The 25,004-nt window shown below is 41.9% G+C and overlaps 1 protein-coding gene across 3 annotated transcripts in view; it reads right to left on the minus strand.

Annotated features, from left to right (window-relative positions):
• Positions 1-309: 309 nt before the first annotated feature.
• The window catches only part of MACC1 (MET transcriptional regulator MACC1), a 53,909-nt gene continuing 29,214 nt past the window's right edge, over positions 310-25,004 (minus strand). For all 3 annotated transcript variants that reach the window (XM_050938608.1, XM_050938607.1, XM_050938606.1), the window contains 3 exons: positions 22,803-24,850; positions 18,890-19,078; positions 310-6,261 (listed from right to left, as the gene is read on the minus strand). In XM_050938608.1, the coding sequence (XP_050794565.1) occupies positions 6,049-6,261; positions 18,890-19,078; positions 22,803-24,850 (2,450 nt within the window). In that variant the 3' untranslated portion in view covers positions 310-6,048. The remainder of the gene's footprint in view (positions 6,262-18,889; positions 19,079-22,802; positions 24,851-25,004) is intronic.

The following is a 25,004-nucleotide window of genomic DNA, read 5'->3' on the forward strand; positions in this document are numbered from 1 at the left end:
TTCTATTGTTTCAAGAAGCAGTATTTTTGCTTATGGTCAGAGGTACAAATTGTAGTGGTTAACCTAGTAGCAAAAACATTAGTAAATTTCACCAACAGAGATGAAGGTGCAGCGTATTTCCTTTTTTAAAGGATGAAGTATTATTGTCATTCCCCTATTACTAAAAAAGTCTGCAATCTCTCACCCTGTCACCTTTTTTTTAACATCCTGTAGATCCAATGCAAAGATTCCAGTGTATGCAGTCATTTTCCCTTGTTTATTAGGTTTAAAAATACATACTGTAATATGTTTTTTTAAAAAAAAGCTCAGATAACAAAGAAATGGTTAACAAATACAAAATCACAATTTTTCTGTACTAAGAATAATACCAGAAGGCCTTTATTCCTATAATTGGTGCCTATTTTCAGACCTGTACTCACAGCAAGTAAACCACTAGGAAAAAAATGGTTATCATTACTCACATCTGATTAGCACCGGCTTTATGGATCTAAAATTATTGTGAAACTTCTTCAAAGACTCAGATAGCTTGAGTCTCCTCTCACACTTGTGAAAATCATGAGTAGCTGCGTTGAAGTTAATGGGAGTTAAACTAGCGTGAAAGGAGGAAAACATCTGGTACACGTTGTTCGCAGTGTTGTAGCTGTGTTGGTCCCATGACACTAGAGGAAAAAAGTGGGCGAGGTACATTTCCCAGATCGGAAGAAGAGCTCTATGTAAAGCTCAAAAACTTGTCCCTTTCGCCAAGGGAAGCTAGTCCAGTAAATGATATTTACTCACCCACCTTGTCTCCCTGGCACATGTTCTATTTTTTAAATTCTAGGGGCCTGATTCTCAGTTCACTTGCCCCTTGTGCTGAAATTTATACTGAAGCCAAGTGGATGTAATATTTTACTGTAGTGTTTTATTCTCATTTAGCATAAATGTCAACAATGACACAAGGTGCAAGGCAGCAGAGAACTGGGCTCAGTGGGATTCAGTTTAGAATAGAATATTTACACTAGGACTCTAAACAATTAAATGTTTACAGTATGGAACATCTCAACTGACACGATAACTTACTAAGAGGAAGCTCAGAAATACGTAATAATCAAGTAAACCTTATTTGGGTGGAGACAAGCTTGTGGAGTTTGAGTTTCTCTAATCCTCTGGCTTTACTATTTAAACTGTTTAGGTTTTATAACAGAAATTTGCATTATGTGAAACCCAAACCTTCTGGAAAAACCACTCATGCCAAGTCCCACTCATTTGCTTGTCCTCATCAGAAAGGAGAGTGGAAGTCCCTGTCCTTTCCTCTTGTCCCCAGAGAGAAGGGATGAAGATGCCTGGGCCCTTAATACCCACCCCCATCACATACCTTGCTACTATTCTATTATCTGTGATGTCTTCTGTGGAGTGGTTTGTAGCCTAGTCGCCTCACTTATGTTCTCTTCTGGGGGAAATCTAATTTCTCCTCCCCAATCTTCTGCTTTCAGAGAAATCATCAAGGAGGCTTCCCCATTCCCCACCCAACTCAAGGAGAACACCTTCTGAGGGTGAATAACTTTTCTTCTAACCCCTTATCTTATAGCTGTTGGATTGTGAAAAACTTCTTCCTGTCGTGTTGCATAGACCTGTTAAATACTGTGGGGCAGAAATACCTCAGCACTGGACTTAGGGAATTGACTCCCAGGTTCAGGAGGAAACCTGCTCCTGTGTCAGTCATCTGAGAAGAGTCTCCTTTTGTCCATTGCATTGTGGGACGTGTCTGCCCTATGAAGGGCCACTGCAGTAGGACTGACCCAATTCTCACCACCAGATAGGGCAGGGGCAGGTCCCCATCTCAATAAGAGCCTCCCCTTGAAAAAGGGGGTAGAATATTGAACTCTTTTGCCCAGTGATGAGGGATGCTAGGTTAAAGCCTCTTTTCCACCGAAGACTATAGAGGTGAAAGGAGTTGGCTAATATCTCTAGACTTCCCATCCCTCAAAGACAGTAATGACAACAAAAAAATGGGGAAAGCTGGGGTCTTTGAAAGATGGTGACTAGGTAGGGGATTTCTTCTCCTTGCCCAGGAGCAGGGAGAGGTTGTTTTCATCCCTCCCCACAGAGACCCCTAAGAAGGTATGTGCGCTGGCTGGAGTTCTCCTCTCCTCTCCCTCCACTCCCCTTAAGAGAAATCAAGACCAAAGCTATGTGTTCCTAACTGCATGCTGCTGCTGAAAGCAGCTGTTTCCACTCTCAGCAGTAACCTAGAACTGGCATTTTGTGGTTTAAAATATTTGAGCAATAAAATGTGGAGTTTATTACGTATTATTTTACATTCAGCGTAGGCTGCTAAAGTAAACAGAAGTATTGCACAAGTGCACATTTCATTCATAGGAGGAGAAGTACAAAGCAAAAATGAAAGTGGAGTTAGCAAATAAAGGACACAGCTGCAGGCCCCAGAGCACAACCTAATTGGACAGGATATAAACAAACTTCAGGGACCAATCACATAATATCACAAACTGAGGAGCTGACTGACTCAATATGTCAATATTTTGCTAAATAATTTGGGCCAAATTCAACTCTAGTTTGAGAGTGTCACACTTTATTGTTGGTGCAGGGCTAAAATCAAAGGAGATGGTATAGCAACAGTAGGAATAACATGAAAACAAGCCATGCTCCTTACTGATTTCCTGGTCACTGTGATTTCTCTGTAGTGCAGGCTCTGTGCAGCGCCCTATCACAGTATCTTTTTTCCCAACATGCCTCTTTTCAGGGTTGGTCCTTTAAATTTGACAGAACCAAGAAGCTGTGGAACCCTGAAGTGGCCATTTGGTAACTGGTAGCTCCTGGCTGCATTTTTCTCTCTTCTAGCTGGGAAGCAACACTTATGTTTTCCTTTTTCATTATTATTATTGCTGAGGAAAAAGCAATAGCATTGGCATTAGTGATAAGAAGAAATGCAAAAAATGGCATTGAAATTGGAGATATATGCAGTGCAGCAGAAGTAAATGTAAGAGGATTTCCATGATAGTTGCTGCCAGGGGAATAGCAGAGAAGCTGAACAGAGTTTGACATCAAAGAAGGGGTTATGGCCAGGTGGCATATTCATTTCTAGGTGTAAGAAGGCATTGTGAAGTTCAAGAAATGGTGTAGTTGAGTCAAGTCAGTCTGCTTTTAGGGAGCGTAAGGAGTAATGAGGTACTTATTCACCCCAGTCAGTAGCAAAGACATTGAGCATGGCTCAGTCAACCACTGCATCATAATGAAATCTGCCCTGTAGCAGGATTGGCAGTACAGGCGAGCCATGCTGAAGTAGGAACCCCAGGAGGCATTCTGGAAGATGTAACCAGAATCCTTCCCGGAAGTCCACAATGTCGCAGCCCCTCTACTATTCTTTAAGAAGGTACCGTGTGCATTTTCAAACACCTCAGCAGTGCAAGAGGGAAAGAGGACATGGGCCATGGCCCTGTCTCTTCTTCCTCTCTGCTTAGGGGGTTCATTGCCACCTGTGGCCTAAGGGGGAACAATAGCTGGCCCCTGCATAGATGTGCAAGGCAATGGGGAAGCTCTGTGGTACCTTCTATCCCCAGTTCCTTGTGCAACTGCATAGAGCCAGCACAGTGTGGGTGTAAACATCTCTCAGGGACATAGAAGGCTACACTACATGGTCCATGTATTCAAATTCTATTTGATCACCACATAAGATGCTTTTTGCATTAATACTCAGTGGACCCAAATCTTTGCTCACCCTAGTGCAAAGCAGGAGTAACTCTGCTGAAGCCAACTGCATTACATGAGTGGAAAATCACTGTAAGTGAGGGAATCAGGCCTTCCGTATTTAGCAAAAGTCTTCTGGGCCTTTGCCCTGTCGTCCCATCCAAAGCTCTTCACACCTAGAGGCTGTGCAATGGAACTTGTTAAAGAAAGGCCTAGGGAGAAAAAAACGTAAATGTGCTATTTTGTTCTAGATTCATCATGTTCTTCCACCTCCTGAAAGGACATTATCTCAAATGAAGCAATTAAAGAACCAGCTGTGCCCTGAGATGTTCATGCACAGCTCTCAGAGCAGACATTGGCTTTGTGTCTCCAACTGCCAGCTCTCAGGCTTGCTTTTCAACCAGAGCACTGCTGGCAAACAGTGAGTTTGCCACTAGTGAGTTTGCCAGTTTATCCAAATGAGCCTTTGGGTGCTCCTTCACCAGAGCTGCTCTTTGAGTTATTTGCAGGTTTCTTCCATTTTTTACAGCTACCTTCTAGCTAACAAATGTTTTTCTTGTTTGTTTTAAATGCCATGCCATTTACCAGGAATTATTTTGGTTGGACTGAGGTTGTTCCACAACTCAGTGTTATCTATAAGGCAGTGCCACGTTTACTGCAGCTTGGTTCTGGCCAATGGTAAGACTTCATTTGAGAGTGTCTATTCCGGATTATTTCAGAGGATGCATGTAATCAGTGTAAATCAGGCAAGTATGAATTGCTGCATAAATAAATCATAAATGAACCTAATTTAAACCCTTTTTGTTAACAATAGGACCAGCACGTACCTTTCTTGATAAAATACTAGCTGTCCCTCTCTCCATTTTCCCTCAGTAATGGCACAGATGAGAATTATGCACAATAATGTCATATACATTCTGCCTCTACCCACCAACTCCCACTTTTCCATTCCGAACAGCTGTATAAGAGGCAGTGGCTTATATACAGGATCATATGACATGGCCACCATTTTGATAAGTGCTCGGTATGGATCAGCCTTTTTTATCCGATTCCACTCCTTTTGGGGAGCATGTAAAGAAAGATTAGTAAAATTCCACTGTGCATCATGTATACACACTTGGTGGTACAAAAAACAGTGAGCTATTTCCAGATGTGGCCACCAATTTGGGTGCCCCTCTCCCTGAGTGTCCAATTTAGGACACTTATGACCTTTACAGAAACACTGAGCTCCTGTTTAGAGTTGGTTAGAAAAAATATTTTTGGCAGAATTTGTCTATTCATAAAAATTGCAGTGTTTTGTAGAGAAGGTTCAATTTCAAGAAACTCCTGATGGAGTCCAGGCATCCTGATTTGGGGTGAAAAAATTCCAAAAACAAAAAATTTAATGGAACTGATCTTTGGTTTTCCAGCCAGCTTGGCTGCCATTGACTTCCATTGGAGTTATAAGAGCTCACCACACCTGAAAATCAAACTGAAAGTGTCTTCTTCTGGACACCCAAAACCCAAGGAACTTGCAGTGAGGCCCCCAATATTGCAACTGATTATGAAAAGGCACAGCAGTGTGAACATAAGAATGGCCATACTGGCTCAGACCAAAGGTCCATCTAGCCCAGTATCTTCTCTTCTGACAGCGGCCAATGCCAGGTGCCCCTGAGGGAATGAACAGAACAGGTAATCATCAAGTGATCCATCCCCTGTCTCCCATTCCCAGCTTCTGGCAAATAGAGGCTAGGGACACCATCCCTGCCCATCCTGGCTAATAGCCATTGATGGACCTATCCTCCATGAATTTATCTAGTTCCGTTATGAACCCTGTTGTAGTCTTGGCCTTCACAACATCCTCCGTGCTTGCATGGCCTCATTGACTCCAGTAGGTCTTCTATATGGGCTCAGTGGTTGATCCTTGTGTTGTAACTTACAGGATTGGAGCCCAAATTGTCACTTTTGAAAATTTTGGGCATACTGAGTGAATATTATCAGAGCAGCCCAGAACATGTGGGGCTTAATAGACCTCAAAATAAAAAAGTTGCCTTTATTATAAGCTATAGTTGTAGTCTTGTGAATTTTTCATTTAGGAATTGGTCCACGGAATTAAACTCTTTTCAAGGACCTAATTCACCTTCCAACTCTAATTTCACCCCTGCATGGTCCTCAGAATATTATTCTGCATGCCCTGAAGGTCCTTCAGATAAATTGTGTTCCACATGGTCTGTGGTGTATGTAACACATATAAGTGCAGAAAAAATAAGCTAAAATGAAAGGATCTATTCTTTTTTGGAAAATCAGGGTCTTAAAAATAATTGACAAGTATAAAAATCAACACCATAGTTTTCTAACAGATAGTCCATGAAAGAATTTGGGATTCTAGTCTTCCTCCTTCTTGGGGAAAGCATTTGCCCTTAAGATCTCCATGCAGTTCACTAGAATCAAAGCTCCAGTTAACTCTCGCCACTGTTTGGTCAAAGGGTTTTTCATTTTGTCCAAAGCTGACTGCAGGTCTTGTAACACGTCTCTATAGCTGTCTCCATAGTGAGCGCCCCATGTGTACAGAAAATCATATGCTGGTTTCCACATCATCTGCAAAGAATTTTTTTTTTAATATTAGGAGAAAACAAACAAAGTACAATGACTTTCTAGATCTACTATAAGGGCATAGTAATTAAAAAGTTATAGAAAAGGAAACAAATTAACTTTTATTCTTTGAGCACATTGAAGTACTTTCTCATGTAAAGCACGTTCAGATAAAAACTGCAATGTCCCATTTATGTTGTCAGCTTTTCTATAGATATGGACGTTTTAGCGAAATAAGTAGCAATAAACAGATAGTGTCCCGTTAAATGAAGAATCTATCAAATTGGCAACCATAATTCTGCCTGAACAATTTGTATCTAGTATAGTTACAAGTAATGCCAAATATCATTAACAGTGAAAAGATGCGGGGAGGTGGGGGATTTTCCTGGTTCACTTTAATGTGTGCATTCAACAGCAGTTTGCAGATGGTGAACTTCACTATTCTGTTGATAGTCAGTTGCACTTCTTGTCTCGGGAATCAGAATTATGGTATCTCCCTCATGCACTACTCAGATTGGAGCTTATATACCAGCTTTGCGAGAGGGTGAAAGCAGCAGAAAGGTTGAAACTGAAGAGCCAGTAGGCAGGTGAGGGTCCAGAAAAGAAGAAAGAAGGGGTAGGTGTAAGCATATTTGGAATTTTGCTCTTTGTGGCTTTGATCCTTGAAACACTGAAGTCACTCGTACGTAGAGGTTTGCCTATCAGATGCTTATAAATATCAGCAAGGGAGTAGAAAAACCTTTATAAAAACTTAAAACCAAAAATCAGGACATACAATCTATCCTCAACTTCTATTAATTTTAAAAAATTCAAGTCAATAGTACCCCTTCTAAAGTATTCCTTCACGTTTCATTTTTGACAAGCCAAGTTTATGAGGCAGGGCCGCAGCTGTTGTAAATGATCAGAGCTCCATTGAAGTCATTGGGCCTATGACAATTTTCACCAACTGAAGATCTGCCCCTAGATCTTTTAAAGTGCTGATAGACACGGAGGGGCGGGAATCTCTGAAGGACTTCCAGATCAAATTTCCGCCCTTTGCTTGGTTTACAGATAAAAAGATTGTTTTCCTTGCTGCTACTTCTGCAAACTTAAACTGGGCTGTGAATGTCAGGCTGTGTTCTCTATGGCTTGCTGATCAACATCACTAATAAAGATTCTGCAACTGGAACTTAGTTAGCAATTGCGTAGCTGGTGCATAAGGCAGGATGGAATCCAACTGTCTTTCCCAACTCTCTTTCTCTGCTGTGTTAATGGGAGTATAACGCTGCAGTAAGCAGATAGGACTCTGTGAGAGAGGCTATACAGAAGTGGTACTTTCTGATTATTCCTGCACTTTAGTAAGCTTCTGTTGTAGGATATTGTTATTCCTTTTTGACCTAACCAGCTAGCCAATTTTGAGAGTTCTGAGGCTTGTTCTCCTGAGGAGAAGAAATTGAAGATTGAGGCAATCACATTTATTTACAAAGGCTGTATACAGTCCTGATTCCCTGAGCACAGAAGGCATCAAACCACAGCGGATAGTTTCTTTGCTCACAGCTCCTGCTAGCACTTAGCCTAATAATTCTCACTCAACCTTTTCTCAATATCATCAGTGCTTCTGTGGCAGTAGCTTTCTGCTATTTCTCTCACAGAGACACACACCTCTATCAAAAAAACCCCAGAGAACCCCCTCCACCCACATAGCTCTATTTCTGACAAGCCTTGGGTGTCCTTGTGTTTTGGATGAAGGCTCCTAATGCTTCAGCGATCCAGTTCCATAATAATAATAGAAGTACTTCACTCTTATAGAGCATCAGTAGATCTCAAAGTGCTTTTCAAATTATTGCCATTTTACAAAAGGGGATACTGAGGCACAGAAAGGGGCCATGACTTGCCCAAGGTTATCCTGCAGGCCAGTGGCAAGGATAGGAATTGAATCTAGGTCTCCTGAGTCCATAAAGGAACTTAATTGTTTCTTACATTTATCCCATATGAAGGATGGTTGTAAACTCCTTCCCCCCACCCACCCAGTTTCAATGAGGTTTAATCCAGCCTAGCACAATGTTATCAGGTAAAAATTTCAGGTAACACATAAAATCTTAATTGGATTTTTGTTTTTTCCTTAGACCATATGTTCTAACATGCTGAAACAAAGAATTTATTAACAGCATCAGGAAAATAATTCTTTGTTTTATTCATAGCTCTCCCAAGAGGTTTATCTCTGTAGAATCTTATGTTTGCTGCATTCCTGATGCTTAGGTAGCAAAAGCATCGAAAAAGCTGCTGCAGTGGGCAGCTGGAGATTCCCATGATGTAAGAGAATCACTGGTATTGTGCAGTCAGCCATGTTGGCTCTATGCCAGCCCCTCTGGACTAGGTGGAGGGCCAGAGTGTGGGAAAGGTTAAAAAGATGGGGCTGAAGCATGCTGTACCCAATAATCCTCATTAGTTTTGGGGAGGGAAGAGAAGGGCAGCATTGCAAACAATGATAGAGCAGCCCTTAAGCTGCCCTGAATTGTGCCAGAGGCTAGTTTGGCCCTGGGCAGCCAGAGGATTGTTAGAAAGGTGGGTAGGAGAACAGTTCGCCTTTTCCTTCTTTTCAGCTGTGCTGAGCTCTCCTCCAACATAGCTGAAGATTTATCCCAGACACACCTGTATGTATCAAACACTGTGGCAAAAGTTCAAAATGGTTGTGCAAATTAACTCTGTAATGAATTTGTGGAGGTTACTAACTCAGCTGCTGTCTGCATGCAAAAATCCTTACGACTACTAATGCTTAATGTTTTCCAGTTCAGCGCCATTTCCACTACTAGCTGAAAGTGTTGATTGGAGGGTTAAAATGATTTGAGAGTTAGATTGCACTTTTCACATCAAATTGGAAAGCTGAAGATTCCAAGCAATATTTTTAAAAGTTCTAGGGATCTAAAAACCAAAGCGATTCAATCCAGCCAATCCAATCCATATAAGATCATTAATAAGATGCAGTCCTTTAAAGAAAGAGCCTTTCAATTTCACACACTAAACTGTAATCATGATGAGAGAAGACCAACTAGATCGCAGGCCCTGGTTCTCATGGGAGACTTTAATCATCCTGATATCTGCTGGGAGAGCAATACAGCGGTGCACAGACAATCCAGGAAGTTTTTGGAAAGTGTAGGGGACAATTTCCTTGTGCAAGTGCTGGAGGAACCAACTAGGGGCAGAGTTCCTCTTGACCTGCTGTTCACAAACAGAGAAGAGTTAGTAGGGGAAGCAAAAGTAGATGGGAACTTGGGAGGCAGTGACCATGAGATGGTCAAGTTCAGGATCTTGACACAAGGAAGAAAGGACAGCAGCAGAATACAGACCCTGGACTTCAGAAAAGCAGACTTTGACTCCCTCAGGGAGCTGATGGGCAGGATCCCCTGGAAAAATAACATGAGGGGGAAAGGAGTCCAGAAGAGCTGGCTGTATTTTAAAGAATCCTTATTGAGGTTGCAGGAAAAAACCATCCCGATGTGTAGAAAGAATAGTAAATATGGCAGGCGACCAGCTTGGCTTAACAGTGAAATCCTTGATGATCTTAAACACAAAAAAGAAGCTTACAAGAAGTGGAAGCTTGGACAAATGACCAGGAGGAGCATAAAAATATTGCTCAGGCATGCAGGAGTGAAATCAGGAAGACCAAATCACACCAGCAGACCCTCCGCAGGCATGTCACCGAAGGCACCCTGCCTGCTGCCCTCCCGGTGACCGGCAGAGCGCCCCCCGCGACATGCCGTCCCAAGCACGCGCCTGGAGTGTGCTGGGGCCTGGAGCCGCCCCTGTGGAGGATGGCATGGACTGCACTCTCAGCAAGTTTGCAGATGACTCTAAACCTGGAGAAGCGGTAGATACACTGGAGGGTAGGGATAGGATACAGGGGGACCTAAACAAATTAGAGGATTGGGCCAAAAGAATCCTAATGAGGTTCAACAAAGACAAGTGCAGAGTCCTGCACTTAGGACGGAAAAATCCCATTCACTGTTACAGACTAGGGACCAAATGGCTAGGAAGCAGTTCTGCAGAAAAGGACCTACGGGTTACAGTGGACGAGAAGCTGGATATGAGTCAACAGCGTGCCCTTGTTGCCAAGAAGGCTAATGGCATTTTGGGCTATCTAAGTAGGGGCATTGCCAGCAGATAGAGGAATGTGATCGTTCTCCTCTATTTGACATTGGTTAGGCCTCATCTGGAGTACTGTGTCCAGTTTTGGGCCCCACACTACAAGAAGGATGTGGAAAAATCGGAAAGAGTCCAGCGAAGGGCAACAAAAATGATTAGGGGGCTGGAGCACATGACTTATGAGGAGAGGCTGAGGGAACTGGTATTGCTTAGTCTACAGAAGAGAACAATGAGGCGGGATTTGATAGCTGCTTTCAATTACCTGAAAGGGGGTTCCAAAGAGGATGGATCTAGATTGTTCTCAGTGGCAGCAGATGACAGAACAAGGAGTAATGGTCTCAAGTTGCAGTGGGGAAGGTTTAGGTTGGATATTAGGAAAAACTTTTTCACTCAGAGGGTGGTGAAACACCGTAATGGGTTACCTAGGAAGATGGTGGAATCTCCTTCCTTAGAGGTTTTTAAGGTCAGCCTTGACAAAGCTTTGGCTGGGATGATTTAGTTGAGAATTGGTCCTGCCTTGAGCAGGGGGTTGGACTAGATGACCTCCTGAGGTCCCTTCCAACCCTGATATTCTATGACTCTATGATTCTATGATAACTCATTGTGCATGTGCCCAACAATTCACTGAGGGGAGGAAAACAAATAGCTAATCTTTCACTCTGGAACAAATGTGGTGCACAGAGCATCTGTTTTATAACAAAACATGTTTTTTGCCAAAGCCTTTGGATAGGGTCCATTACAAGGAGATATTAAGGAAACTACAATAAAGTCCTGTCTATGCACAAGCTTGCACTGGTTCAGCTACACTAATGCAAATCCCTGTGTGGACATACATTGCTTTAAAAATGCTGTTAACTAAACTGATATAAATCAGGTTTTTAATCAGCTGAGGAGCATCCACATACAGTGTTGCACTTGTTTGAACTAAACCAATTTTAAAATAACACCTTTAGTTAGTGCAGTTTTGTCAGCTGACTCAGGGAAGTCTCTTCACCGCTTGGTGCCTCAGTTTCCCCATCCATAAGATGGGAATGATGATACTAACCATCTTTGTGTTGTCCTGATGACAAGAGCTGTAAGAAGTATCATTATTATTATTTATTTGTGTGTCAATCAGGCCTAAGTGGTCATATAATGAGAGGCGATCTTTCATGGATTGAAGTGCCCTGAATGATTATTCATTATTAATATTAGTTTTGAATTTAAATACACGGATGCTTTTTTCATTATCTTGCCAATGTTACAGGTGGCTAAATAGTATTCAGCAAATAATCGATTCAATTAATCTTTCCTGTTAATTGTCCAGTTAGTATTCACAAATCATTTCCCACCCCAGGTCCAGTTATTGGGCCAGTTACAGTCATGAATTAGAAACTAGTTATGAATGAGGGCTCTGGGTTGTAATACAGTGTTTTGTATCAGGAGTCTCTGCTATCTGTTAAGTATATTAAGAAATGAGTATTAGCAATTACTTTTAAAATAATTTGTCAGATGTGTGATAATATTGTGAAGATACTTAGGGTGAAATCCTGTGCCTACTGAAGTTAATGATAGTACATTTTCATCCTGACCTCTGATTTTTGTATGAATAATTTCATGTATGCATGTGGCATTTTGTGAGCACAAAATTAGAGGTCAGTGTTTTAAATGTTTTTCACCGTGTGAGGTGTTGGACACCCTAAGTTTGTTGACTTTTAGAGAAGGAATCTTCAGCAAGTCCCATCTCGTTTCCTAGGCTTTTCACAAGGAGTTGAATATAGAAGCATTAGGGTGTTAAGAAGAATTGGATTTAGTCCTACATTCTGGTGCGTTGTAAGTCTCTTTTGGACTGACACTGTTTCCAGCTAGATATCTTTGCATTTGTATCTTTAAAATATTGTATGCTGGCTTTTTTAGTATACAGTCATCTAGGATGGCTTCATAATCATCCCAATAAATAAATGATTAAACAAACTGGTAGACTGGCGTAGCTTTTCCTACAATGTTCTTTTTTTAAAATATATGTTGCTATTTTTACGTTGCAAGTAGCTACACTATGTTTGCAGCAGCCAGCATCGCTGCACAGCAGAGAATTTTGTATGTAGTTTAACATCAAGAAAATACAAATCTCTTGAAAATAAGAGATGTGGGTGTTGAGCCAACATAATCTGTATGGGTGTTGTCGCGCCGCCCCCAGTCCCGGCTAAACAAGGACAGCTATTTGTTTGCAGCAAATATTTCATTTGATGTTTCATAGTGGCAGTTTAATACTACCAGGATTGGCATCAAAGTTTGACTATTGTCTCTACGTGATGTCACTATAGCCAAAGAAGGAATAAGACTGTTGTACAATTTAGTTCCTTTTTATGTCGAATAATATCCTCCGTATAGTGCAGGCTGCAAACTAAATGTAATTTTCCTTCTAAGATTTGAAATGTATCTTATCAAAGTCACAGTCTGCCAGTGTTGAAGCATAGGCCTAGCCATACAAATGAGAGCAGCAGCATACATTTGAAAACCCAAAGGGCATTCTTCTTAAACTTTTGATGGGAACATGATAACTATTACATTTTCCCTGTACGTTCAGTGTACGTTCAGTTGTTGACAGTGAATCTGGTGAGAAATGTTTATTATACCTCCCAAAACTATTTGCATTGTGTCAGATTTGCTTGGATGAGAGAACATAATCAGTTAAAATGAAATAATGTAGTTTTTGAATTCTGCTTTGGGAAATCATTTAATATAAAAATGACAATATGAAGATGTCTCTCAAAGATGTACTGATTCCTTGGTCGTGCAAATGGAAAAGAAAAATAATATAATTGAATAGGCCAGAAATTACCAGTGTGTCTTGTATCTGAAAAGGAGACCTAAGACCTAAATAGTCTTAAGGCAGCAATCTAGGTTTTGGCAGCTTTCAGGCTCCAAAAAGTAATTCTACCCAGGAACTGAGTGAGCATGAAGACTGAGCTACTTTCTTAATGCAAGAATTAGTCCCTCTGGAAAAAGGACTTTCAACCTCACCCACAGTGTAGACCTCATCTTCCTAGAGACTGCAATGTGGACCGTCTCATTTGCAATCATGAAAATCATTGCCCCACAACTGAAATTGTAGAACATCCCAGTAGCAAGTACAAACACACAAAATACAGTGTTGGTGTATTATTAGCTATTGAGCATCTGGATACAAGGAAGGAAGGTAGCAGTGTGTGCCGAGCCAACTCTCTCTAAGGACAACCAGCATCTGCTCCATAGACCATCAGTGGCCCGTGGACCACACTTTGAGAACAGCTGCTCTAAAAAAAGGATTGAGGTACACTGATGACCAGAAGGGGATATCTGAAGGCGCTTCTACACATACTACACCTACGGATTTCATTTTCCACGGCTGCCAGTGTGGCAACTGCCACAAATAATGCATGTGCTGTTTTTAAAGTTTACACCAAAGGAAAGGTGTTTTTGTCACGTAGTTAATCTTTAATTTTAGTACCATGCATGGCCATATAGGCTTTATGAAAATGGGCACCTACTTCTCTTTAAATGGTTTATTCTCTATCATTTTATTTAGTATTTATATAGCACCATAAGTCTGCATGGCACTGGAGAGAAATTAAAAAGTTCTGCTTCTGCTGTGAGTTACACAGGGGAAAATCTGAAGGAACACCATAGAAATCAGTGGATTTACATCTGTGGAGGCAAAAATAGAATCCGACCCATTGTCCCTACCTCAGAGAGCTTACAGTCTGTTAGACATATGCAGAAGGGTTGTTGTCTATGCAGACTGTGAAGAACTTCAAAAAGATCTCACAAAACTAAGTGATTGGGCAACAAAATGGCAAATGAAATTTAAGGTGGATAAATATAAAGTAATGCACATTGGAAAAAATAATCCCAACTCTACATACAATATGATGGGGATTAATTTAGCTACAACTAATTAGGAAAAAGATCATGGCGTCATTGTGGATAGTTCTCTGAAGATGTCCACGCAGTGTGCAGAGGCGGTCAAAAAAGCAAACAGGGTGTTAGGAATCATTAAAAAGGGGACAGAGAATAAGACGGAGAATATATTATTCCCCTTATATAAATCGATGGTATGCCCTCATCTTGAATACTGCGTACAGATGTAGTCGCCTCATCTCAAAAAAGATATACTGGCACTAGAAATGGTTTAGAGAAGGGCAACTAAAATGATTAGGGTTTGGAGAGGGTCCCATATGAGGAGAGATTAAAGAGGCTAGGACTTTTCAGCTTGGAAAAAAGGCGACTAAAGGGGGATATGATAGAAGTATATAAAATTATGAGTGATGTGGAGAAAGTAGATAAGGAAAAGTTATTTACTTATTCCTATAATAAAAGATCTAGGGGTCACCATAGGAAATTAATGGGCAGCAGGTTTAAAACAAATAAAAGGAAGTTCTTCACACCGTGCACAGTCAACTTGTGGAACTCCTTGCCTGAGGAGGTTGTGAAGGCTAGGACTATAACAGCTTTTAAAAGAGAACTGGATAAATTCATGGAGGTTAAATCCATTAATGGCTATTAACCACGATGGGTAAGGAATGGTGTCCCTAGACTGTTTGTTTGTCAGAGGGTGGAGATGGATGGCAGGAGAGATATCACTTGATCATTACCTGCACGACCAGCGCTAGGGTTCCTCGCGCCCTAGGCGCACGGCCATTTCGCCGCTCCCCGCGCTGATCCCGCGGTTCCGGTGGAGCTGCCGCAGTCGTGCTTGCGGGCGGTCCACTGGAGCCACGCGAGCAGCTGACTATCCGCAGGCACGAATGCGGCAGCTCCACCGGAGCTGCGGACCAATGGACCCTCCGCAGGCACGACTGCGGCAGGTCAACCGGAGCTGCCTGCCGCCCCCTCCGGCAAAATGCTGCCCCCCGAATAATCCTGGCGCCCTAGGCGATTACCTAGGCTGCCTAAATGGTAGTTCCGTCCCTGATTACCTGTTAGGTTCACTCCCTCTGGAGCACCTGGCATTGGCCACTGTCGTTAGACAGGATACTGGGTTAAATGGACCTTTGGTCTGACCCATTACGGCCGTTCTTATGTTCTTATGTCAACTGATGAAGGCAGGGCAGGAAAGAGAGGAATAAGCACTATAGCAAGTCAGATGCTGAAATGTGATGGACATTTAAGGGACGATTCTGCTGCTGTCTGAAACTCAGACCTCATTTTTTACCTATTTCCCAAGTTGCATCTCATGCTCTTCCCATTCTTCTTGCCTCAATGCTCCCTTTCCCTCCTCTTCTTCCTCATGTCTTTATAGCTGTGCTCTCCCTGCCCTGTATGTGCTTGAATGCATCCTTTCTGTCCTGCAAAATCCTTTTTCAAACCCACTTTTAGTTAGCTTTCCACTGCTAGTGCCTACTCCCCCACTAACTTTCCACTGAACAGCCCCAGCACTGTTTGTTCCACTTTTGCCATACCTCCCTCTAAAATTCCAAAACCAAACAGAAAATAATCACTAATGACTGCACAGGCACAGAACCTTGAAAGTGGGGACAAGGAGTTTCAATTTGACACTGATAAAAACTGAGCCACTCAAATGATTTAAAGGGCTGGGGTTACAAGATCAGCCTGGCAGGAAAGGATGATCATTCTAGCCAACATGCTGCAGATAAAACAGAGGGAAGAGGGGAAGGGTCAGGGATTCCAAAAGGCAGGTGGTGTACACCAGGGGTGAGGGAGAAGGAATGAGATTGCTGTCAACTACATGTGAGGAGAGAAAGAAAGAGCGGAGCAAAAAATTACTGTAAATTGTGAGCTTGAATGATTGAGAAAAGAGCAGAGATTCCAACGGTGGTGAGAAAAAGAGGCATTACAGGAGATGTGATGAGTTCAGATTTTGCCATGTACAGTTTGTGGAAGTACCAAGATATCAAGACAGAAGAGATGCCAGAAAGAGGGGAAGAGACGGGAGCCTAGTCAGAGTGAAAGAGATCAGAATGGAGCGGCAGATTTGAGTATCTCTAGAAGTGCTGGAGGAGTGCATGAGGCTGTTCAGAAGAAAAACTTGGCTGAGTACAGAATCCTGGAAATCATCAACTAATAAGGGCAAGTAGGAGATAGAAGATCCACTGAATGAATACACATCCATGAAGTAGGAGAACCAAGAAGTTATGGAAAGTGAAGAAAGGAGGAGGATCTTAAGGAGATGTGGGTGTTAAAAACATGATGTTAAAGACACCTGAGAAATGAAGAATACTTCAACCTTACTTAGCACTTTTCATCTACATAGCTCACAAGCTTTATTGAGGACAGCGGCTGTCATAAACAGATAGCTAAGGGTTAAAGTCTCTTTCACCTGGAAAGAAGTAACCTGAAACACCTGACCAGAGGACCAATCAGGAAACAAGAGTTTTTCAAATCTGGGGGGAGGGAAGTTTGTGTCTGAGTCCTTTGTCTGGTATCTGTCCCTCTCGGCTATGGGAAGGATTTCTCTATTTCCTGCTTTCTAATCTTCTGTTTCCCAGTTGTAAGTACAAAAAGATAGGTTTGTTTTTTTGTAGTTACATGTGTGTAGTTGCTGGAGTGCTTTCAATTGTATTCTTTTTGAATAAGGCTGTTTATTCATATTTCTTTTAAGCAATTGACCCTGTATTTGTCACCTTAATACAGAGAGACCATTTTTTATGTATTTTTCTTTCTTTTTACATAAAGCTTTCTTTTTAAGACCTGTTGGAGTTTTTCTTTAGTGGGGAACTCCAGGGAATTGAGTCTGTGCTCACCAGGGAATTGGTGGGAGAAAGAAGTCAGGGGGAAATCTGTGTGTGTTAGATTTACTAGCCTGACTTTGCATTCCCTCTGGGTGAGGGGGGAAGAGAGATTAGATCTCGGTACTTCTGTTTTCCAAGGCTGAAAATGGGGAGGGTGGAATCCCTCTGTTTAGATTCACGGAGCTTGTTTCTGTGTATCTCTCCAGGAACACCTGGAGGGGGGAAGGGAAAAGGTTTATTTCCCTTTGTTGTGAGACTCAAGGGATTTGGGTCTTGGGGTCCCCAGGGAAGGTTTGGGGGGACCAGAGTGCCCCAAAACACTCTAATTTTTTGGGTGGTGGCAGCTTTACCAGGTCCAAGCTGGTAACTAAGCTTGGAGGTTTTCATGCTAACCCCCATATTTTGGATGCTAAGGTCCAAATCTGGGACTAGATTATAACAGGGGCGGCTCTAGGTATTTTGCCACCCCAAGCATGGCAGGCAGGCTGCCTTCGGCGGCTTGCCTGAGGGAGGTCCCTGGTCCTGTGAATTCGGTGGCAACCTGCAGAAGGTCCACCAAAGCCACGGGACCAGCGGACCCTCCGTAGGCACGCCGCCAAAAGCAGCCTGCCTGCTGCCCTCGCAGCGACCGGCAGAGCGCTCCTCGCGGCTTGCCGCCCCGAGCACGCACTTGGCGTGCTGGTGCCTGGAGCCGCCCCTGATTGCAGAGAATAAGTATCATTAGGCCCATTGCAGAGAGTAAGACTAAGGCACAGATCCTTGCCCAAGGTCACAGAATGGGACAGGAGAGTCACAGAGTTAGGAATAGAACCAGATCTCCTGACTCCCAGTCCAGTTCCCCATCCACTAAACCATCCCTCCTCCCTTAGACCAGTGGTTCTGAACCTTTTTCTTTCTGAGGCCTCCAAAACATGCTATAAAAACTCCATGGCCCACCTGTGCCACAACAACTGTTTCTCTGCATATCCAGTAGATTAAAAATCAGGCCCAGCATTAGGGGGTAGCAAGCAGGACAATTGCCCCGTGAAGCTAAGTTGCTCGGGCTTTGGCTTCAGGCCTAGGCAGTGGTGCTCAGGCTTCAGCTTTCTCTCCTGGGTCCCACTGAGTCTATTGCCAGCCCTGCTCTCTGGTTTATTTTGGCAGAACCCCTGAAACCTGCTCACAGCCTCAGAGGGGCCCTGGCTGAGAATCACTGCCTTAGACTCTGAAAGTAAGTGGCTTTTGTTAAGGCCCTTTACTGTGGAGAGAGCAGGAATATGACGGGGGGGAGGGGAGATCAAGAAAACACTTGAATGAAAGGCAGAAGTTCTCTGGGAATAGATAGTCCATCTCAGGACCTTTGAAATGAAGCAAGCCCCAATGAAGATGAAGGAGAGTGAAGTGAGGGCTAACTTATTCAAGGAAACAACATGTTGAAGACAAAGAAAAGGAGCCAGAGATGACTGATAAGAGAGAGGGAAGGAAAATGGCTGATTATGAGGGAGGAAGAATGGGCATGGTGTGGATGAAATCAGCTAAGGTTTAAGGTGGACAGAAGCAAAGATTTCAGAGTAAATTCTTATTTATTATTTGATTACAGTAGTTCCAAAGGCCTCTGTTGAAATTTCTAGGCACGCTATAAACAAATAGTGAGAGATAACCCCTGCCCTGAGGAGCTTACAGTTTAAATAGGGAGACAGTCAAAGGAGGGAGGGGTGGGCTACACAAGGAGGGGAAGAAAGGATCACACAGTATTTGCACATAGAAAAATGTGCTGTAAACATTTTAGCAAGGCTGTGCAAGTGAAGAGCAGGAAGGCTTACCTCCAGGGCAACTTCTCCACTTCTGTCTCGGTGAGGTACTTCATAAGCCTCAATTTGTTGTTTTGTGAGTCGGGCTAATCTTTCTGCCAGCTCTCTCCAGCATTTTCCAAGCTTGACAGCCGAAGTTAAAAGGACAGTGTCCTGGGTAAGACGTGCTACTAATCCTTGGCAATCTAACTTCAGAAGTGCCTGCAGTCACAATTTTTAGAATCAAGCTTGGTCAGTATTTGAGAGCAAATAATTATTGTTTGTTCCTGTAACTATCCAGTAGATCTTTTCAAACATTAAGGAAGGCTAAACCTTTTTAGGTTCTTTATAAAAAAGTAACTGTGTTTACACCTTTGGTACAAAAAGGGATTGCCAATATTTTTTATAGGACAGGTGCCCATAAGCTCAAGAAAAAAATTAAATTGACATCCCATTGCTTCTGCATTCCAGTGTCGGTTGAATTCTGCCAAGTTTGAGGATCCTGAAGGAAAAATAGCTTTCTCCAACATAAATATTTGGGACCTAAAATTTAGCTTCATGAACCTTAAAAATGAAATCAGAGCATTGGTATAATAAGGTGCGGTCCTTGTTCCATTTCTTTTCCAGAAAATCACTGATTACATTGGCCATAGCATTTTAATTTCATCCCTCCGAATACCTGATAATTTGCTGACTATGATTCCAACTTACAAGGACACAAAAAGGGAAAACAAAACATGTTATTTGGAACAAAGCAAATTAAAATGGTTCCAGTAGAAAAGTCCTGAAATGAATACATATTATATTTCTACTTTCTTATTGGCTTAGATTAGAGCTGGGTGGAAAAAAACATTCTTTTTCTGCAGAAAATTTTCTATGGAAAATATCGACTGTTCAGTGAAATACCAAAAACCAAAATATTGCAGCCAAAAATTTAAGGTTTTGGTTTTCAGATGTTCAGTTTTTTGACAAGTATCAACATGTTCTGCAGAAAGCAGATACTTTTCAGGAAATTTTGTTTAGCTAAAAACCCAAATTTTCTGTTAAAAAAGCAGTTTTGAGGGAAATTTTTCAATGGGATGCAGTCTGTGGGGCTGAATGAAACCCCTGATCTGTGCTGCCAGACCTTTTATGGGCAGGAGTAATTTGACACAAATAGTAATAGTGTTCATTGGTAGTTGCAAATTTCATATAGAATGATTATAGCTTTGGTTCTGGAGTCCTTACTCAGGCAAAACTCCAATTTAAAGCACTGGGAGTTTTGCCTATGTCTGGATTTCAGGACTAATGCTCAGATTACTAAATAAAGCACCATTATGAATTTTGCACTTTACTGCTTTAATGTTCCTGCCTCTATAAATAACTTTGTATGTTCCTTGTTGCATTGAATGGTGTAGGGAAGGGGAATCTCACAAGTTACATATGAAGGACCAAATCCCGAATCCCCAGACCAAAGTACAAAAAAATGAGGGTCTGGGGGCATGGAAGCCTCGTTTTTCCTCCCACCTCAAAAAGCATCGACATAACTGACCCAAAACTGCCACCTCACTCTCAGGCTTCAAGTAGCATCCAGCCCTCCTTCTCACAGGGTTTTCTGGACAGCTTATCAGCATATTAACAAAATAACTTGCCATATTGCTGCCCCTCCTGCTCACGTCGCCTATTAAATGCTCCTGTACATTGCTGTGGAGACAGCTACAGCAGAACATTGTTCCATAGGGAGCTAGTGGTTGGTCCATCCCTCTTTCTCCTGACCTCTTCTCAGACTTCTCTCTTCCTCACATAGCAGAACTGACAGTGTTACGACAGTTTTGTGCCCTCTTTGGAAGATGGGAGTCATAGGTTTTGTCCAGAGTTCCTAAATCCATCACATTAGATTTAGGAAATTCTAAGTTGTGCTACGCTGGTGCATACCACAGTAAACTCCTCTGAAGTCAGTACAATGGAAAGCAGAGTTTGGCCCAGTATGCCTAATCTGCAAACTTTTTGGCTAGCTGGATAGGTCTAACCTATTGCTCAAAATACAAATGCTATTTTTACATATGCTTCATTGAGCAGCACTGGACCCTGTCTGTTGAAGAACTGGGATTCATCTCATTTTAAACATTAAAAAGACCTTCCCATAAGTGGCATGGGTGATTTTATATTTGCAGCTGTAGCTTTTATAAAGGCAGCAAGCCAAATTGGCATTTCAGAGCTGGAAATTGTACACCATTCACAGATAGGATATCTCCTTAGTCCTCCAATGTTTTTTCCTGGCACCTGTATATATCCCCTGTTTTATAAGGAGGTCTTCACACAGCTCTGTCTCCATTTGCTAGGTTGGCTAGTTTCTCCTTTAACTCTTCTTGAATAAAGAGAAACATAAGTGAACCCAATTCATTTTTATACCACCTCCTGGGACGTTATGAACTTTACTCAGTTTGCAAGTGGCCATTGCTGCCTTGCCTTTGGGTGGTGTATTTATTGCAAGGCCACCTGGGGGGGGGCAAGTGGGGCAATTTGCCCCAGACCCCACAGGGGCCCTACGAGCCCTGGCCCAGAGGTGGTCTGGGTCTTTGGCGGCATTTCGGCTGTGGGGGGCCCTTCAGTGCTGCCAAAGACGCAGAATGACTGAAAGGCGCCCCCCCACCAAAATGCCGCTGAAGACCCAGACCGTCGCTGGGTGAGTATAGGCACCGCAACTCCCCCGCTTTGCCCCAGGCCCCCTGAATCCTCTGAGCAGCCCTGATTTATTGAGGTCCTTTGGAATGCTGACTTTTCAAAGGGAATGGATTAGTTATGTCACGTAGCACTCTTAGTGTGTCTGCAGTACGTGAGTGGCTAAGGGCATGTTTACATTGCAATTAAGCACCCCGGCTGGCCCATGTTAGCTGATTCACACTTGCAGGGTTCAGGCTATGGAGCTGTTAATTGCAGGATAGACATTCGTGCTCAGGCTGAAGCTGAGACCCTGAAAAGGGGGAAGGCTTAGTAGAAAAAACTCAGCTGTGAATTCATCAGAGAGCCATTATTATAACAAATATAAAACTTGGCTCTTTGCCATTCCTAAGTGAGCTTTGTCTGCCTATCAGTCTAAGGGCCCCAGGCAGTACCCTCCACTCCACTTTTTCTTGACTTAACAGAAACACTGTTGTGTATGTTCACATTTTCAGATGTAGGTTACATGAGGATTTTAAGGTTTGTAATTCAACCATTCACCTGAAAGGCTGAAGTACAGCAGTTCTTGAAGAAAAACATCACTGAATCCAGTAAGACTTGTTCAGCAAATTGGAAATCTTCCTCATGAAAATCTGAGCTTCTAAAAATAATTGTAATGATTTAACTGCCTTTCTTTAAGCAGCAACAACATGGATTATCAAGATGCGAGACATGGGTAGCTTTATGCAGAAAATCAAGTCTTCTATAAATGTACCATGCTTTCCTTGCCTTAAAAATATAAAAGGATTCTAAGCAGCTAGTTTATGATAGATTTAGGTTTATAAAGAGATATAGAGCTTTCACTTGTAGGTCACTGGTTCAAATCCAGACTGGACTGATAGTTTAAAAAGTTCCCAGTAAAGCAGTGTTTATAAAACACTACTTTTGTGATAGAAAGTGTAGGGTTTAAGGGTATTTTTTTCATAAAAAGTCATGATTTTTGTCATCCCAGCCAGATCACTACTGAGCAATATTCTAATTTTTACAAATTTGACCATATATGGGCTGGATTAATTAACTTAAATTTATGTGGTCTGTATTGAATATTGTATTAATTTATGTCGAGTATCTGCTCAAATTTTTTAACTTGAGTGCTTACAGTTTTCAGTTACTGTATTCATATTTGCAAAGATTCACAATACAGTACTAATGTAGTATCATATTTCATTACTTAAAATCATTACTGGCAAACAGTACTCATTTACTATCCATACAAAACAGATGAGTCCACTTGAGTAGTACTTACAACAATAAGCTCATAAAGAAACTGCCTTCTGGGTCTGTTAGCATGGCAATCTTCCTTTAATTTCTTCACCACATATGCAACTCTTTCTGATTCTTTATCTGCTGGTACCTCACTGAAATCATCCAATGACATATGTGAATATCCTAGCACATCAGCCAAAGCTTTCCAGTTGTAAACTCTCTCCGATACCGTGGATAGGACTAAGGAATAGATATATGTCAATTTCTTAAAAGGCAGTGCAATTTGTTCCAAAAGATTTCTGGTTGGCAGCACACTATCAGTGATATCTATAGCTTGTTCTTTTAAAATCACTTTTACATTTTTACAGTGCACTAGACCAATCTTTCTTCGAACAACTCCCACATACCATTCTTTAATTTTAGTTTGTCCAATGGCTTTCACTTTATCTTCACCAAGAAAAGCTATTGTGTCCCCTTTAAAATATTCGAGTAAATAGTCAATCTTATTTTGACGAAACACAGTTTTCAAGGCCACTCCGTAGCTGGTAATATTTAAAGTCTTATCTTGAAACTTGGGGTATTTAACTGTTGGTATCAGTAAAAAAGGAGCAGATTTGATCTCTTTGCGTTTCTGTAAACGATTTGGTTTACTTGTCATCCCAGTTAACTTTGGAGCTGGATCAGGAGTTGTAATAGGGAACTGGGTCACTAGATTGTTGTTTGGGACTTTAATCTGAACTAGGAATGTGAACAAATGCATTTCCCCAGTTCCCAGTACAGAAAATGGAAACTGCTGGTTGACAACTTCCCCTGCTTTCAATTGCCCTTCTTTAATTTCTTTGCTTTGCTCTTCCACCTTCACTTCAAAATCAGGATCACAGGATATCAAAGAAACACTTAGATCTTGTGGCTTATCAAGTAAAAATGTATGCTTTCCCCACAGATTAAACACCACTGGTGGCATGCTCTTTCCACCCTTTTTAATGTCACAAACTGTGAGTTTTTCTGGAATGTAGTTATGACCAAAGACTGTAAAAACAGCAGTGAAAGAAGGATGAATATATTTGGGCCCATAAATTCCAATGGAGAGGTTTCTGTGGATGTATTCCCAAACAGATGTAGCCAGATACTGAACTGGGTTTGCTTGTACTGCAACCACTATGTACATCACATGACTTAGGTCTGTCAACTTCACTTGTATGGTATCTTTGTAAATGTAGCAGTTGTGTAGCTTTTCAAAAGGACCTTCTTTGTTGAAACTATAAAAACCCATAATTTCAGTCATAACTTGACTGAAAGGATCCTTCTTCACTTCAGCTGCAATTTTCATTTCTAGTAAAATGGCTTCCATTGTGTTGAGGTTACTTAAAGTGAGTTCTATCAGTGGGCTCACAGTGCTTGAAAGATCATGATTAAGTGATGGGGGAGGGTTCAGAATAGCCCTTAAACCAACTTCTTGGAATTCCCCAGGTGATACATGACCCTCAGGGATGTGAACGGTGATATCCGAATCAGGTAGCTGCACCGAACCCCCTTCATGATTCAGTTTACAAACTACATGAGTGTCTGTAGGTTGTGTTTGTGCCCATCCTGGACTATGACTCATCACATCCAAATCTAGACAAGATCGTGCCAGCTGTCGATGACTCAACCAAGCCATCTTGTAAGCTTCACGGTCATTTTGAAGCCATTCCATGTCTGCAGCTAAAATCTGGTCAGAGGGTGCTGTGGTGTCAGGATCAAATCTTTTGGCATCTACAATGTCCAAAAGCTCAGAGGCACTCTTAGATCTCCCAGATTTCCCTGCTGAAGCCTTTCTTAGGAGATGATCAATATCTAGCTCATCACCTGATGAAGCAAAAGAATCCCTGTTGTTTGAATCTCTGGAGAACAGATAGGGGTCCTCTTTTAAGATAGAAATGTGTTTATTGTTCTTGTCACTGTTACTTAACTGAGCTACATCATATACAAATGGGTTGGATGCTGACAGTTCATTCCGGAAAGGATTAGTCTTGGAAACAGTCTGAGCATGTTGTTTGAACGCCTCAGGCCAGTCAATGATTGAATCCAGTGTATTCTCTTCATCATCTGTTTTTTAAAAAAAAGAGAGAGAATTATTCCTATCCATACTCAAACCCTATTTATTGGACAAAATGGGCCAAATTCATCTTTGCAGTAAACCTGTTGATGTAGTTACAGTACACTAAGGCTAAATTTATCCCAAGTTAAAATTTGTATAGCG

This window comes from Gopherus flavomarginatus, chromosome 2 (genome assembly GCF_025201925.1).
Source record: "Gopherus flavomarginatus isolate rGopFla2 chromosome 2, rGopFla2.mat.asm, whole genome shotgun sequence".
Taxonomy (NCBI): domain Eukaryota; kingdom Metazoa; phylum Chordata; order Testudines; family Testudinidae; genus Gopherus; species Gopherus flavomarginatus.